The sequence below is a fragment of the Amyelois transitella genome, chromosome 18 (genome assembly GCF_032362555.1).
Source record: "Amyelois transitella isolate CPQ chromosome 18, ilAmyTran1.1, whole genome shotgun sequence".
NCBI lineage: Eukaryota > Metazoa > Arthropoda > Insecta > Lepidoptera > Pyralidae > Amyelois > Amyelois transitella.
The window spans coordinates 7,393,998-7,409,898 of record NC_083521.1 but is presented as its reverse complement, the minus strand read 5'-3'; the positions used below and the strand labels follow the sequence as shown (position 1 = coordinate 7,409,898).

At 32.7% G+C, this 15,901-nt stretch overlaps 1 protein-coding gene across 1 annotated transcript in view; it reads right to left on the bottom strand.

Moving 5' to 3' along the window:
* The window catches only part of LOC106143331 (dihydrolipoyllysine-residue succinyltransferase component of 2-oxoglutarate dehydrogenase complex, mitochondrial), a 39,803-nt gene extending 24,121 nt beyond the window's left edge, over window positions 1-15,682 (bottom strand). The window contains exons 1-2 of the mRNA XM_060949244.1: window positions 14,947-15,682; window positions 13,529-13,548 (exon numbers count right to left, since the gene is read on the bottom strand). Coding sequence (XP_060805227.1) covers window positions 13,529-13,548; window positions 14,947-15,682 — 756 coding nt within the window. The remainder of the gene's footprint in view (window positions 1-13,528; window positions 13,549-14,946) is intronic.
* Window positions 15,683-15,901: the final 219 nt, after the last annotated feature.

Here is a 15,901-nt window from a genome sequence, read left to right as displayed (position 1 = left end):
CACACACACATTCCATATCCTTACAAACTTTCGCATTTATAATATTAGAAGTATTTTAAGTAACTAGGTACTACCTACTATTTGTAGAAAGAAAGTAGGAGATAAAAGATATATTTTGAGCATCGGTGGTTGAATCGGTAAGTTAGGTAAGCTTAAAAATGGACATGTTCGAATCCCACCTCGGCCATGTAACAATGACAATTTTGTAGAAATGTATAATAGTTTGAATACTAGCCGATGCTCTTACGGTGAGGGAAAATATCGTGATGAAACCTGCACATTCAGGAAACTGGACGTGTAACCATGATCGATCCAAATCGGGTAAGGTTTGCCTGTTCGTTGGGGATGATGGTGAAAGCCAGGAGGAAAAAATAGGAGAAAATATATTAGCAATAAAAATATAAAAGATTAAAAACTTACCGAACTTTAAAAATATCTCCATAACCCGATGCGTGTCTCACACAAACTGGAGTCGTACTAACCCAGTCAGTGTCCGTTGCTGACCCAAATTTACCGAAAATAAAGCAAACCGGTTCGCACTTTGTCTTCCCGTGACAAAAGTCCGCGGAAGCTGCGCTCTTAAACCCCAAAATGATGGAAAAAACTGGTTATGAAGTGAATGAGCCTTTGTCCCTTGATCGGTTATTTTGATTTATCCCATTTTTAGTGCGCAACCGGTGTAGAATAAAAATATGAGGCGAGCTCAACAGGTACTGTCGCGTTCACAAGTTGTAGAAATAAATGTTTTTGATAAGACACACTGTTGAGCCATAGTAAAAGTAAGTTCTATAATATTCTAATTTGTTTATCACAATAGTTATATAACTTTGTTTAAATTATTTGTATATACACACATATCACGTCTATATGGAGCCAGTAGTCACAAGGCTGGAATGTTATTAGTACTACTAATTAGTTAATTAGTATACTATAACTAATACCTATGTAATTTATTTTTTAAATTTAATGCCTTTTACAAAAACGACTACGAGTAACTAGCATGAGTTCATAACTTTGCTCAATAAATGTAAAGTTTGTCCAAATACGTTTTATATTTTTTGCGCATGATTAACAAATTAAAATATACAAGTAATATATTATGTTCCTTTTTATATAACCTAAAGTATCAGTAGTAGTAATAGTAGATGAATCTAAGAGGTGGATTAAGAAAACAAAAGTGTGAATCAGGTCAATATTTATTACAATTTTGTGACAATAATGACATACAATGTTTGTGTAAAAAAACTAAACGTAAATTTATTTCACAATACAACCAAAACTTAAAATAATTCATATCACATGCATAACGGAATGTCGCCAATAGTTCTTACTTAAAATCAAATAGACACAAAAAAAGACACATAATTTTAATGTAAAAAGATTAAATAATTTCAAGTATATATAAGAGTTTTGTCAGCGAGTGTCTTCATCCTTTTATAAGAAAATCTTGTTTTTTCTATCTATCCCCAACACAGATTCCGTTAATTTTGAACTAAGTAGAAGATATTTATGATTTAACTACATAGGTAAGTAGTACTTACATTAGAAATTTACTTTTTCTTCTTCTTAAATTTAAGAGCTAACTCTTGTTGGTAGAGTTAAGTGGAGCGTAAAAATTAACTTCGAAATTAAGGTTATTTATTAGGTTTTTTCATTGTTCTGAATTGTGAAGCCTTAAAAGATGGAGAAGCATTTCTTTTGCTTGAACGGGAATGACAATTAAAAAAAACTAATAATACAAATTTCAAATATAATTTCCCCTTTGTAAATCCCGTATGTTTTTAAGAACTCCTCGTGGACGCGGATGTACTAACGTTGGACTTTTTATTTTCTTCGTTGTCAGTCTGTTTGTCTTTTTGGGAGCATCGAATAAACGCCAATGTGTCACTGTACGGACGAACAATGCGTTTTTTATACGCGATTAATAAACATGCGGGCAAAAGAACTTGTTTGCGTAAGGATTTTTTTATCTGTTGACTTCGATTTAGATATCGGATAAAAGTTGATTGAAAAAAAAAAGAGTTTCCCTTCATACGGATGCGAGTTATTCTTTTTTGTTTGATAAAATGAATTTCTGATAGAGCTATGTATGTTTTTTGTATTGTTCCTTTGATGAATCGTATATTTTTGTATCATTTTTACTTATTGGCGTTTAAGATAGAGTTTGTATTTTTGTAAATTGTTAAAATAAGATTTTCTTTTTGCTTTAGTGCTCGAGCAAGCGAACAGATATTAGTCATTAAAAATATCCTAAATTTAATTTTGAATATAACAAAAAAGAAACAGTTCTTACGTGGATTAATAAGTTAATAAAATAATAGGATTATTTAACATTATGATGCCTTTGGAAAGGTCGGAGTGGGAAGACCTAGACGAACGAGGTCAAAAGTACCCGAAAGCGGATGGATGAAGCGAAGGAAGTATGCAGAGATCGTGGCAAGTGGAAAGAGGTAGTCTCTGCCTACCCCTCCGTGAAAGAGACGTGATTTTATGTATGTATGTATGATGCCTTTGAAAAAGTTCTCCTTGAATTGTTTGCAGATTTTCTTTTTTTGCCAAAGCTTTCCTTTATTTGTGATTAACTTAGTTAAGTACTTTAGGATTTTGCAGCGTCTTTACAAAGTTTCAGCATAATCGAACAAGGAATTTACTACAAAATTTTCTCAAATTTATACAAATCTTAGATTAGGTAAATGTATGCTGGGTTTTAACCATTCAGTGACCTTGTATCTGTCAATTCGTAACATAACTTTTAAACTTTGGTTACCAAGGTTTTGGTGCGATGCGATACACACTGAACTGCAGTAAAAAATCTACGATAACAAACATGTGTGTATGTGCACGCCTTCTTCAATCTTTAAATTCTAGTTTGAACATATAAATGGTAAACAACTTTCTCTTGCAGATCATCATTAGGTACCATTTCGTTATACAGATATTGTGCGTGTTGTAATATACCACTACGATTTCAAGAAATAAAATCGAAGAAACAATTTGAATTGATAAAGATTATAAATTTAAAATCTCGTTCGAAATTTAAGATAGTAAATGAGATTCCCAATTCAAATCTGTTTGAATGGCCAGTAAACCAATACAAACTCTCCCTCTGGCCACTCTAGCTGGACCGGTCCAGCAGCTGCGTTGGTTTTGTCATTATAATGTGGAACTATTGTGTATCAATATTACCATATTGAGACTGGCCGTTGATAAACGAATAATTTTAAAAATTTTGAGTAAAATTTAAGTTTAAATAATAATATTTTAAGTAGAAGGAAACAAATTTAAATGTAAAAGAATGGTCTTACTGGATTTGATCGGCTTCAAGATGAAATAAAGGAAATTTTTTATAGAAGGTTTTGGTGCAGGAGGAAAACTACTTAAAATAATAAATGTTATTTGTAAAGCTGATCCGATCCTTTGTAACTAAGAGTAAAAAAAAGTTTTATGAAATAAACTTCAACAACAACAACAACAACAACAAACAAACCGCAATATAATTTTATTTTTTTTCCCGATAACTTTATCTGTAGCTTTTATTTTAAATAACGTTTTATTAATAAGCAAAAAATAAATATTATTGCATGGCTATTAGACAATAGATGGCGTTTAATAATTTCTACAGCAGCGCTACGACGGCGAGAGGTTGAACTGACTTACAATCGTAGCAGCATCTCTCGTCCGATAGCGTAACTATTAATATTCTACTTCTCACCGCTAGATGGCCTTGTAAGTTTCATACTTTCAATTCGAGTTATTGTTTGGAAACCTTATACTGGAAAAATTTCAGAATAGGAAATGAACATTTCTCTATTTAAGTACATTATGTATATATTACGTAAGCGCTGACAAAGGATTTTTTAGCAAGGCGGTACCACCAGTATATGTACATATATGGTGGTTCTACTTTTAATAAGATAAAACTATATGAAAAGGTTTATGTTTTGATAATCTTATTATAAAAATGGGAACAAATTAAGGGAAATAAATACTTATGTGGGAAGAATAAAGTCGGAAGGCAGAAGCATCGCGGCTTTTGCATTGTTATTGCATTGCTACCAGGACAACTACAATGAAGTAACTACCTAATGTGAATTAAAAACCTTGCAGCCAGTCCTTTTGGAATAAGACATATAAATAAATCTGCGATGTAAACGCCTCTGCCTAGCAGTAGGTCAAACAAATCGTTTTCAACAAATCAAATTTGTGAACCATGTAAGGAGTATTTTCTTGGGGAGGTATATAAATAATATGTAAATAAATTGATTTCAAAGAAGCATTTGGGTATTTTCTTTAAATTGTTCTTTCGCAGTGTGACTACAGTAATAAAAACGTACACCTCGTGGATAATGTTAAATGAAATGAAATTTAGATAATTGTTTATGTTATAATATCTAGGTGAGTATGTATCTTATTTTCCTAAGAAAAATGAGAAAGATATTCATAGAACAAAGGAGTTCCGCCGTCCAATCCCAAGCTTTGTACTAATTCGTTCCAATTAGGATAGAGTCGGCTGCGGTTTCTATTCCAAGAACTCCTACAGCCATACATTTTCCCGCTTTGCAATCAGCAGCTTTCCGAAAAACACAATTTTTCGCGCCATTGGACCATTGAAAAGAATCGGAATAGGGTAAAACCCTATTTTTGACATTATTGACTTATCGGTTTTGGCGGGAGGCTGTCGTGCGTTTTTGAATGAAAAGTGTTCGAAAGTTAAGAACCTAACTCATTTTGAATTTAACGCTGTTGAGAACAGTATATTTTTCATAGTACTTTTTTTCACGTTTGGCACAATTATTGAATTAATTACTATAAGTACTAAAAAAAGTTAAAAATAAAGTGTAACTGAATGAAAAAAAGAAAAAAGAACTATTTTATGACAAACTATTACATGATTATTGAAATAGATGAAAAATAAAATGGATGCTAAACCATATTCAAGACTCCCTGGTAGCTTTTTATTTTAATTGTGTGTTTTGATTTAATTTCACTTAATATATTTTGCTGTTTACAATAACTCACATGACTGTAGGTAATGAATTAAAATGGCCGTTGTCCTTATAATAGAGTTATTAGCATAATGTCGCCGCTACGGAAGCCGGCCACATTAATCAGGGTCACCCTTATTTTCGTTTTCCTCATACACCTTACTTGGACCAATGGCAAGAGCTCACCACGTCTAATAAAAAAGCCCAAATATATATGCATTTTTTTTTTAAATTCTGCATTAGAAAAGACATAAGCATTCAAAATATCAAAAACGTCTCTCTTATTAAGGTTGAAAACATGAATAATTAATACAGTATAAGTGACACGAGACTGGCTGCAAAGAAACGTCTGCTTCTAGATTTTATTTTCAAATTGGAACTCCACTCTTAATTGGCTCCGAGAAATGGAATTTAAAAGTGAAAATATGCATTCTAAATTTAAATAGTCGCTAGAACGTGGGTGGTGCGGGTAGGAAGTTTTCACACTTTCGCCGCAAGTGCGCCGCGCCACCACTAGTTTTTCTTGGTGCCATTAGCGCCCGCCGTTCAGCACTTTGCGTTAAACCATTTTTCTAATTGGCACCTTTAGTGGCTGATTAGAATTTGAAATAAGAATTTATTTTACGCTTTGCACAGGTTTAATTTTGTTTGAAAATGGAAATGTTTTAAATAGATTAAAAACACAGATACCTTAGTTTACGTTTCTATAGCTACACTTATTTGTTTCGTTATTTTGCCATCATTACAAACGTTTTATGACTAACTAAGTATATACCTACTAGAACAACCGAACATAAATTACATAAATCTAACGACTACGGTTCTATTACTCCATTATATCTAACAAAAGATAACCCAACGCTCAACTTCATATTGATAGAGGCCTGAAATTTAATATGAAATATTCGAAACTATCGCACACATTGACCGAACTACACGCACACATACACGCGAATAAAACTACACAAATACATTGAAGCGTAAGAGGGGTGTCTTTGTTACACATTAAGGAAGAAGGGCATGAAGACTGGTGGGGGTAGGGTGTGGGGGGGCGGCAGGGTCGCTGTTTTGTATTCGACCCACCCGCTCAGGATTTCGCGCTACTCTTGGAGTTTCTACGGCACGATTCGGTATTTCTTTATTAGAAATGGCCTCTGGGGAGGTTAGGCCGTTATTTGGGATGACACCTCCGGCTGTTAGAAGTTATAGCACTTTTGGATGGAATCGGCGCGAAGTTAGTTAGGGTTAGGTTATTGTTTTTTTTTTGGTTTTGCCTAGGAATATGTATATGAGAAGGATTCGTTTTGCCAATTTATAAATCTTAAAGACTGATAGGACTTGTACCTTTTAAATGTTCACATTATGGTTTTCTGATCGTTCTACTTGGCCTACATATTTTTAAGAAATTTTGTTTAAACTACATATGGTATATTTAATACCGCTTATAAAATACTGCTTATTAATTGTAAAAAAACATATGAAAATTAAGGAAAAGATAGTTAATATAAGAAAGTAGATACTAATTTAATGTACTTATAGGGCGCGTTGGTCAATTATTTAACAAAGTCTTGAAAAATAATAACATTGATATTTGAATATCTGAGGAAGCTATAGCTACCGGGAATATGCTTCAAAGATAAATTATCAATGTTTCGAAGACCTTTATAATTTGTACCTAAAAATCCACCCCAATCCAATTTTTTATAATTCCAATCTGCCATCAAACAATTAGACTTTAATCGAAAAGCAATAAAAGATAATATTAAGTATTCAGAAACATTAAGTATTCAGAAACATTAAGTATTCAGAAGGCGATTACTTTAATTTCCATCCGTTTCCAAGTTGCGCCGTCTGAATGGCCGCGGGAGGCGCTAAAATAACATCGCACGAAGACTCTATTTAAATCTTTTTCTGCTACTTTAACCAGGAGTAGGTAAGGTTGTCAGTTACAAATATATTAATTAAATATAAATTTCGTTTTTATTTGTAAATACAAATTGAAAGTGCGTGTCGAACGAAAATAAAATTTAGGTAAAAATATGATTTTTAATTATAGTAAATATTGAGAAAATGTTATGCTTCAAGAAATGTGTGATCAAGGCAATTTTATTTTTTTGAAAGTCTTTAAAATTATTAATTATATATGATACAAAATAATATGTAGGTATCATATCATATACATTATTATGACTAATCACACAAGTAAATTTATAATAATTTAAATGATTTTTTGTCTTAGGGTAACATTAATTCTCATTCGTTTCCGAGTTGCGCCATCTGAATGGCCGTGAGAGACGCTAAAATAACATCGCACGAAGACAATTTTATTCAAATCTTTTTCCGCTACTTTAACCGGGAGAAGCTGCAGGGGTGTGGGTTAAAGAATATATCAATTTATGAAGACTTTTATTTAAATTGGTAAATGTTTTTACGAAATATGTGGGATACTATTAATTTAAAAACTATTTTTTTATTTGTTCTTCTTATGTGTGCTTGTTTTTAAATAATTAAATAAATATATAATAGCAAAATAATGAATATGTGGAACGTTATTGTATGTTATGATTATAACAGTAAGTCAACGCATTTTTTGTAATAATTCAACTTTACTTGATCAAAGGAGTAGACAGACAATTAGTTTCATTTGAATTATATTTAAATTTAAATTATAAAATAACGTTATTTATGTTAGTGTGTACAACAACATTTCAATTTTAAGGCCAAAAGATGATCAAAATGGATGTTTTATTTCTAATGTTTTAGATTAATCCGTTCCAATTTTGCATTTGATTTTTATGTAGTATTTCATTTAATACATAGCCGAAGAGTATTTTATCTCATGAAAATTAAAAATAAACCAGTGATCGTATAAAAGTTTTGAGTTTTATTTATTTTTAGCGAGTGGCAACCCTGGACGGAGCAATGTGCTTAAATTATTTTTCCTTACAGTTTCAGACGTCGTCCTCTCGCCTCATGTAAATTTCATATCCTTTTATATATTCTTATTTTGTCATGCGGACGTGAGGTAGAGTATATTTAAATGTAAACTTTTCGATGTGTTTTTTTAGGATTTTGTAAAATTTAAGAAACTCTTCTTGTTTTGCTCAATGATTTGGGGAGTCTGTTTATATTAAGGAGTGATCAATTATTTTGAGCTAGAGAAAGGGAGATAATGTTGGATATTATAATTTAGTTAACACAGATAAATTCTGTTGTGAACTTGGAAAATGGATTGATTTTTAAATTGAGTAGGTACACTGTCCTAATCCTATACTATATATTAAATGAGCAATATTTGTTTATAAGTATATTGCGTTGTCAAAAATGGCTCTAACGATTTCCACAAAATTTGTAATATAGGCGCATACATAATAAATCGATTTAACCATGTCTGTGAAAATTAGTTTTTCTGTATTTTCACCTTTTTTTTACCCAAAATAATTTTCCATACAAGATGGCTAGCCAACGATAATTGTATTTTTTCTAATGTCATTTGAAATCATTTACTTATCTATTACTCACTGACGTGAAAAATTACGAATAGTTATAATCCTGACATGAATAAGTATAATTATTGGAAGGTACTCCAAGTTTGAAAAAGTTAAAATATCAGAGCGATCAGTTATCACGTCGGAAGTGGGTAAGGTTCTATAGTTTTATTTTTTGTTTTGGTGTTTTTGACGTCCACCGAGCACTGCTCGGTCAAGCCGGTTGCTTTCTAAAAGATATGCACGGTCACTTATCAAAGTTTTGGGAGTCTGTATATATATAAGCAATACAAAAGTTTTATCATACTTATAAATTCATTTTAAAAATATTCTCAAATTATACAGTTATTTTTTAAATTATAAATTAATAGACCGAAAAAGAAGTAAAAAGAGAATGGACCGGGTGCTGCTTAGAATAAAAAGCCAGACAGTGGGCAACATAATCAGTGTGTCTGTCTGTATAATAATTCCATTTCCCGCTGATCCGGGATCACGGCGGGCTATTTACGCTCACAACAGTCGTACGCTACTAGAATAATAATATTCGAATTATGAATTATAAGGAGGACAATATTTGAAAAAAGAATAACTTACCAACAGAAGCAGTTTTTGAAATAATAATTACTGGAGGATTAATAGTTGAAATGTAGTAATTACTCGATATCAAATTTTGAAATGAGAATAATGAAATAAGTAGATAATAGGTAAGCTTTTCATCTATTTTAAAAAGGAACATTTATGAATTTGTAATCATCACTTTAAATGGAAATATTTGCAGACATTAAAATATAAATCTCTAAATAGGTTTATTAGAATATTAATTTAATAAAACTTCAATAAGTATGTGATTGTAATTGTAAATTTTTTTTCTGTTTAAAATTGAAACTTTATTCATGTTTACTTTTGTTTTTATTTTTATCTTGTGTTTATGATTGATGTTTATGTATTATGAGTGATAAGTTTACTGGCAGTGATAAAAGTCGTTTGAACTCACTTTTATTTATCAAATAATGGGTGTTTTGGCAACTACTACAACCATATTTTTGAGAATTTTGACATTGTTCACTTGCTTTGTACTCTTAATTATCTCATCTTCACTTGTATAATGCAGCAACATATGATGCAGAGAAATCCACATCGTCATTTTAAGAGCTTTATCCGATACTTTTCTTTACTAAGTATCATTTACTTTTGATGGGACAAAGGCGTGTAGAAAAATTAAAACGAGAAACATACTTCACATAACTAGATTTCAAGCCAACTTTCATTAATTTTAATTCATTAAAATATGAAAACAATACTGATTGAATGATTATTATTTGAAAAATTTAAGAGAAAGAATCTTATTAATTAGTTTATTTTGGTAATGTGAATGGTAAACTTTATGCGAAAATATATTTTTACAGGCAAATCACAACTTTGAGCTCACAATAATTATTATATTCAATTAAAACTTCACACGCTTGACCTCAAAACTTTAACTTTTCAAATAGGGAATACCGTCAATATTAATCAATCCTGCCAACCTACAGGAACAAAACAAACGGTCAGTCTCATCAAACAGGACACGTACGCGATAACCATCTCTAATGAAAACCTCTGGCTCTGATTGCGACCCCACTAACAGTCTTAAAGTTGAGGAGCACACATACACACGCCACCCGACCCAACCCACCAAGCAACGAAGATATAACCTCGACCGTTTCAACTAGATCTCCTTCACACCCCGCGCTTATACATCTTTAGAGTTACAAAACGGTCCGCAATGAAGTGTTAGAGGTCTTTCGGAATTGGTTCGAACGCGCGGTGTGAGGCTAAGGAACGAAAGAAGAAACGTCCACGAATTTCGTCCGACAAGGCGGCCGCGTATCGATCGACCCCCTCGTCTTAAAACCCACTTTGCAGAGTGTCCATTAATTATTTCGGTAACGGAACGTTTGGCGACTATTTGGAAGCAAAAAGGGACGGAGCGGGTCTCGAATTGTTAATTAGCCGATTCTGTGCTTTGCTTTTGAATTACTGAACTATTTACTGGGACACGATGATGAATAGAACTTGTAGTGGAATGGGATTCGGTTTTGTTAAGAAGCATTTAAATTTTATATGAATATGTGTAATTCAAATTATATTTTTATTTCTTATAAGGCGAAAATAAACACTTCGTATATTTTTGATTGAAAATAAGACAATTATAAAACTCACTACATAAAATTACGATCGCAAAGACTTATTAATATGTGTATCCTGTTGATTTATTAAATAGTTAGTTATTATTTCCTTCCAAAGTTCAGAATTTTATATTGGACTATATACTACTATCTACGTAGTATCTATGTATCATGATGTAGAATGGATAGGTATCCTATCTCTTCACCCTTTCTGCGTTTTAGAATTGTAAACGGCGACGTCGAAAATGTTGCAGTATAGTTTGTTCAGTAGTATTTATCACTAATAAAAAATAGAACCAAATCTTACTTTAAAATTTGAAAAATTCACAAAAACGATAATAAATAATATTTCATTTTTAAATTTCGAACCGCAGTCTTTCGAGTTTGTGACTGGCTACCTAAAGGCGATTACACACGATATCTATCATCGTTATCTCGAGTGGGCGATTTGCTTGTTATCAAACACATTAATCAAGTGGAGAGCGTAAGACGAGACGGGTCTAATGTCGGTCTACTAATATGTCGTTTCGCCAAAACTCTTTCTTTTTTCTTTTTAAAACTGAATACATTTATTTTTTTTCGAGTTCCGCTATATTTTATTTTGTTAGTTTTAATTTTCTAGTTTAACGGCTGTATATAACTTGAATAAAAAGGAAATTACTAAGAAGGCGCCGCAAAAGAAAATTTTAACTTTTTTATTATATTATTATATAAAGATTATGTAATTTGAATTTAATTGACGCAAATCTAGCAAACATGTAAAAGGACCTTAGAAGAATTAATATTAAATTCTGTGTATAGAACGTCGTATCACCATTAAGAAGGGTTGACTAGGTTAGCTTGGATTAAAAACAAAGATGGTGTTTCCAATGAGAGCTCTATATAAAATGAGATTATTGTTATTATGGTCAAAGCCAAATTTATGAAATATTCAAAAAACTATTTATTTATAAAACGCATTTTTAGCCGGATATTTAAACAATCATAGATTGAGGTTTCTGTGAATTGAAGATTGTTTATGGTGAAATGTTTGAACTGGAAAAATGAAACTGATATTTGTGGTTAAGAAATTCAATGTTGGTATATTTGCACTGATTATCACAATTATTGGTTAGATAAAAATTAACTAAGACAGGATTTAATTCTTAAAAACATGCACTCATTAAATTTGTTTTGTTTAGATGTCAAAAAAATTCGAATTTTTTTCACTAGCATTCCATCAAATAAAAAATAAAGTATTGTTTTTATAACTGGCCAGCACTTGGCTAGCAACAAACAAATAGTAACACAAAGAGGTTGAATGTTTGAAAATGAAATTCATAGAAGTTTGAACATACCGCCCGCCAAGGACATCTATTGCAAGATGGCCTTAGAAGACGTCTGCCATGAAACTTCGAAGTTGGTAACATTGGTTTATACACTAATATTTAATAGATGGTTGAAATCATTTCAAAACATTATAACTAAACCTAGTTGATAATTAATAAACTAAAATGAAAACAATTAGTAATACCTTTCTGTAAAATCAAGATATAAACATAACATAACTTCTTATTTCACTTAATGAATAAACAACAAATTAAACTAAAAATACATTATGCAAGCATTAGAATTATCATTGCGTACATTCTTGAACAAAAGAAAATAATTAATTTGTATTTGTGACAATGTAGGAATCATATTTGTATTTCTAATCCGTAACAGGCAAGATACATAGCTTCGAAACTGGACGTTTTATAATAGAAGATTTGGTGCGTATAGAAACTACACGAGTTACAAGGTCAGCTCCAGGGTGAGTTTCGACTACTCGACCTAATAACCACTGACTTGGAGGGAGATTGTCCTCTTTAATAAGAACTACATCATTGAGTTTAGGCGCGGGTATTTGTTTAGTCCATTTATATCTCTGCATTAATGTTGTGAGATATTCATTTGACCAGCGTTGCCAAAAACTTTGCAACATCCTTTGAATTAGTTGCCATCTTGTTAAAGAGCTTACTTTTGATCTTTCGAAATTAAAATCAGGTACCGACAACAATGGCTCACCTACTAGAAAGTGACCTGGAGTCAACGCAGTTGGTTCAGATGGATCTGTATTGTTAAGAAATGTCATAGGACGTGAATTCAAGCAAGCTTCTATTTGACACAAAAGTGTACTCATCTCTTCAAACGTTAAAGTCGAATCTCCTAGTATTCTTGTCAAATGATATTTAGTAGATTTGACCGCACTTTCCCATAATCCCCCGAAATTAGGTGCATGGGGTGGTATATAGTGCCATTCAGTACCATTCGTTTCTACAAGTGACGCTATTGATTGCTGAATATTCCGTAATTTAACTAGTTCTTTTGATGCTCCTACAAATGTTGTACCATTGTCACTAAATAACTTTAAGCAATGACCTCTTCGTGCTACAAATCTGCGAAATGCCGCTAAAAATGCTTCTGTAGTCATATCACTGACTATTTCCAAGTGAGTAGCACGAGTAACCATGCATACAAATACGCAAATATAACCTTTGTATGATTTATTACCTCTTCCTTTAGAAACTCTTATATTGATAGGTCCAGCGTAATCTAACCCACTATGAATAAATGGTCTTGCTGGAGAACATCGTACAGATGGAAGCGATCCCATGAGTGGAGTTTTTATATTTGCTCTATACCTTATGCATCGTACACATTTATGGACATGATTTTTGACAAGACTTCTAGCCCCAATTATCCAATATCCCGTTCTCAAATAATTTAACATCAACTGGGGTCCGCCGTGTAAAGTTTTGTTGTGTGCATCAGCTATAATTAATTTGGTCAAAGGAGAAGAGTGAGGAAGCACTATAGGATGTTTTGTATCTTCTTCCAATTGAGATTGTTGTAATCTGCCACTCACCCTTATGATTTCATCTTCATCTAAATACGGGCACAATGATTTTAATTTTCCGGATTTAATCTCACTATTATGAGACTGTTTTGTTAAGTGATTGTACTCTTCTGGAAATTCTTCTCGTTGAGCTAGTTTAAGGCAACACTTTAAGGCTTGATCCAATTCTGTCTTATGTATATAATAGTTTTGCGTTCTATTATTTTTTAAAAATCGTCTACAATAAGATACGACTCTTAATAACTGTGAGAGGGAAGAAAATCTCGAAAGAAAAGATTCTGTCGTAACAATTGCAATATGTATGTTTACATTTTCTTCTACATGTGTATCCAAATCTATTGGCCGTTTGTATTCTATCATACTATTTTGTAAAAATGAAGGACCGGATATCCAAAGCATACATTCTGATAATAAAGCCGGTTGAACTCCTCTGGATGCACAATCAGCGGGATTGTCCTTAGAAGACACATGATGCCAATGAGATGAATCTATCAGATTCAATATTTCTGAAACCCTATTGGCTACAAATGTCTTCCATCTACTTGGGTGGCTATTCAACCATGAAAGCACTATTGTAGAGTCTGTCCATGCTTTGACCTTACTCTTTTCAATATGTAAGACTTCGGTTGCCTCGTATAATAATTTGGCAAGTAACACGGCGCCGCATAGTTCCAAACGCGGGATACTCACTTGTTTTACTGGGGCAACACGTGTTTTAGCAACAAGTAACGAAGTATTGACGTTTCCAGTACTATCAAGAACTCTAATATATATTACAGCTGCATATGCTAATTTCGACGCATCACAAAATCCATGAAGCTCTACATTAGAGCTATCAGTCGCGGTACCAACCCATCGAGGGATGTGGACCTTTGAAACTTGTTGTAATTCTTCACGGTATGTTTCCCATTCTTTCAATAATTTTGTGGAAAGAACTTCATCCCATCCTATTCCAGATAACCAAAGCTTTTGGATAAATATTTTTGCTAAAATTACAGCAGGAGCGATCCAGCCCAAAGGATCAAATAAACGCGCTATATCGGATAGGACAGATCTTTTTGTTGCAGGTCCTGATAATGCCGGGAGGTGAACCAAATATCGGAAATAGTCCTTATCACAATTCCAGGTAAGTCCCAGTATTTTTATTGTGTCATCTAAAGTAATATGTATATCATCACTTGTACTTGTGTCCACGTTTTCATTTTCCTTCCATTCTCTTTTTTCTTCCGCCTCACACGTTTCTATTTGCTTCTGTAGATCTTTATCGTTACTTTTCCATTTCTGTAACTGAAATCCTCCTTTTTTTAATAATTGTGTTAGTTGTGTGTATAGTTCTATACCGTCTTGAACTGTTGAACAACCTGACATCAGATCGTCCATATAAAAATTGTTTAAGACATTATCTGCAGCTATAGGATAATGCTTACCTTCATCATAAGCTAATTGATGCATGGCTCGTACTGCTAGAAAAGGTGCGGAAGCTGTTCCAAATGTCACCGTTACCAACTCATAGTCCTTTATTTCATCTTCAGGTTTATTGCGCCATACAATTCTTTGATATATAGCATCATTTTCATTGATCCTTACTTGACGATACATTTTAATAATATCTGCTACTAATGCAATGGGATGTAATCGCCATCTCATAATAATATGACGCAGATCAGCTTGTAGAGTTGGTCCAACCATGAGAGTATCATTCAAAGAAACTCCTTTATTATTTGGGCTTGACGCATTGAAAACTACACGTACTTTTGAAGTAGATTTGTCATTTCTTACTACAGCGTGGTGCGGCAAATATACAGCGAATTCCGTCATATCATCAGTTTCCTTAACAGGTCTCATATGGTCTAATTTAAGGTATTCATTTATTACTTCAATGTATTTGTTTTTCAAGTCGTTGTCCTTGTCTAATTTCTTCTCTAATGCTTCTAGCCTTTTTATCGCAATGTGTCTAGAATTGCCTCCGGTGCAAAATGGTTCTTCAGTTTTGAATGGTAGACTTACCACGTATCTTCCTAACTCCGTTCTTGTAGTTGTAGCTCTAAAAAATTCTTCACATCGTTGTTCTTCCTCAGTTGGTAACTTACTTAATCGAGGCTGTTGTTCTTCAATTTCCCAAAATTTCTTTAGTATTTCATCATCATTAACCCGAACATGCATAGAGGATATACTAATATTAACAGGTTTGCATTTTCCTGTTGTTTCGACCACGCCCGAAAGAATCCACCCAAGACTTGTGCTTTGTGCTACTAGGTTTCCAATTGGGTTCTTTCTCATACCTTCCTTCAAAATACAGCTAAATATGTCAGCACCCAGTAACATATCTATTCTATTGGGAGTGTTGAACTGCGGATCTGCTAAATTTATATCCTTTATATC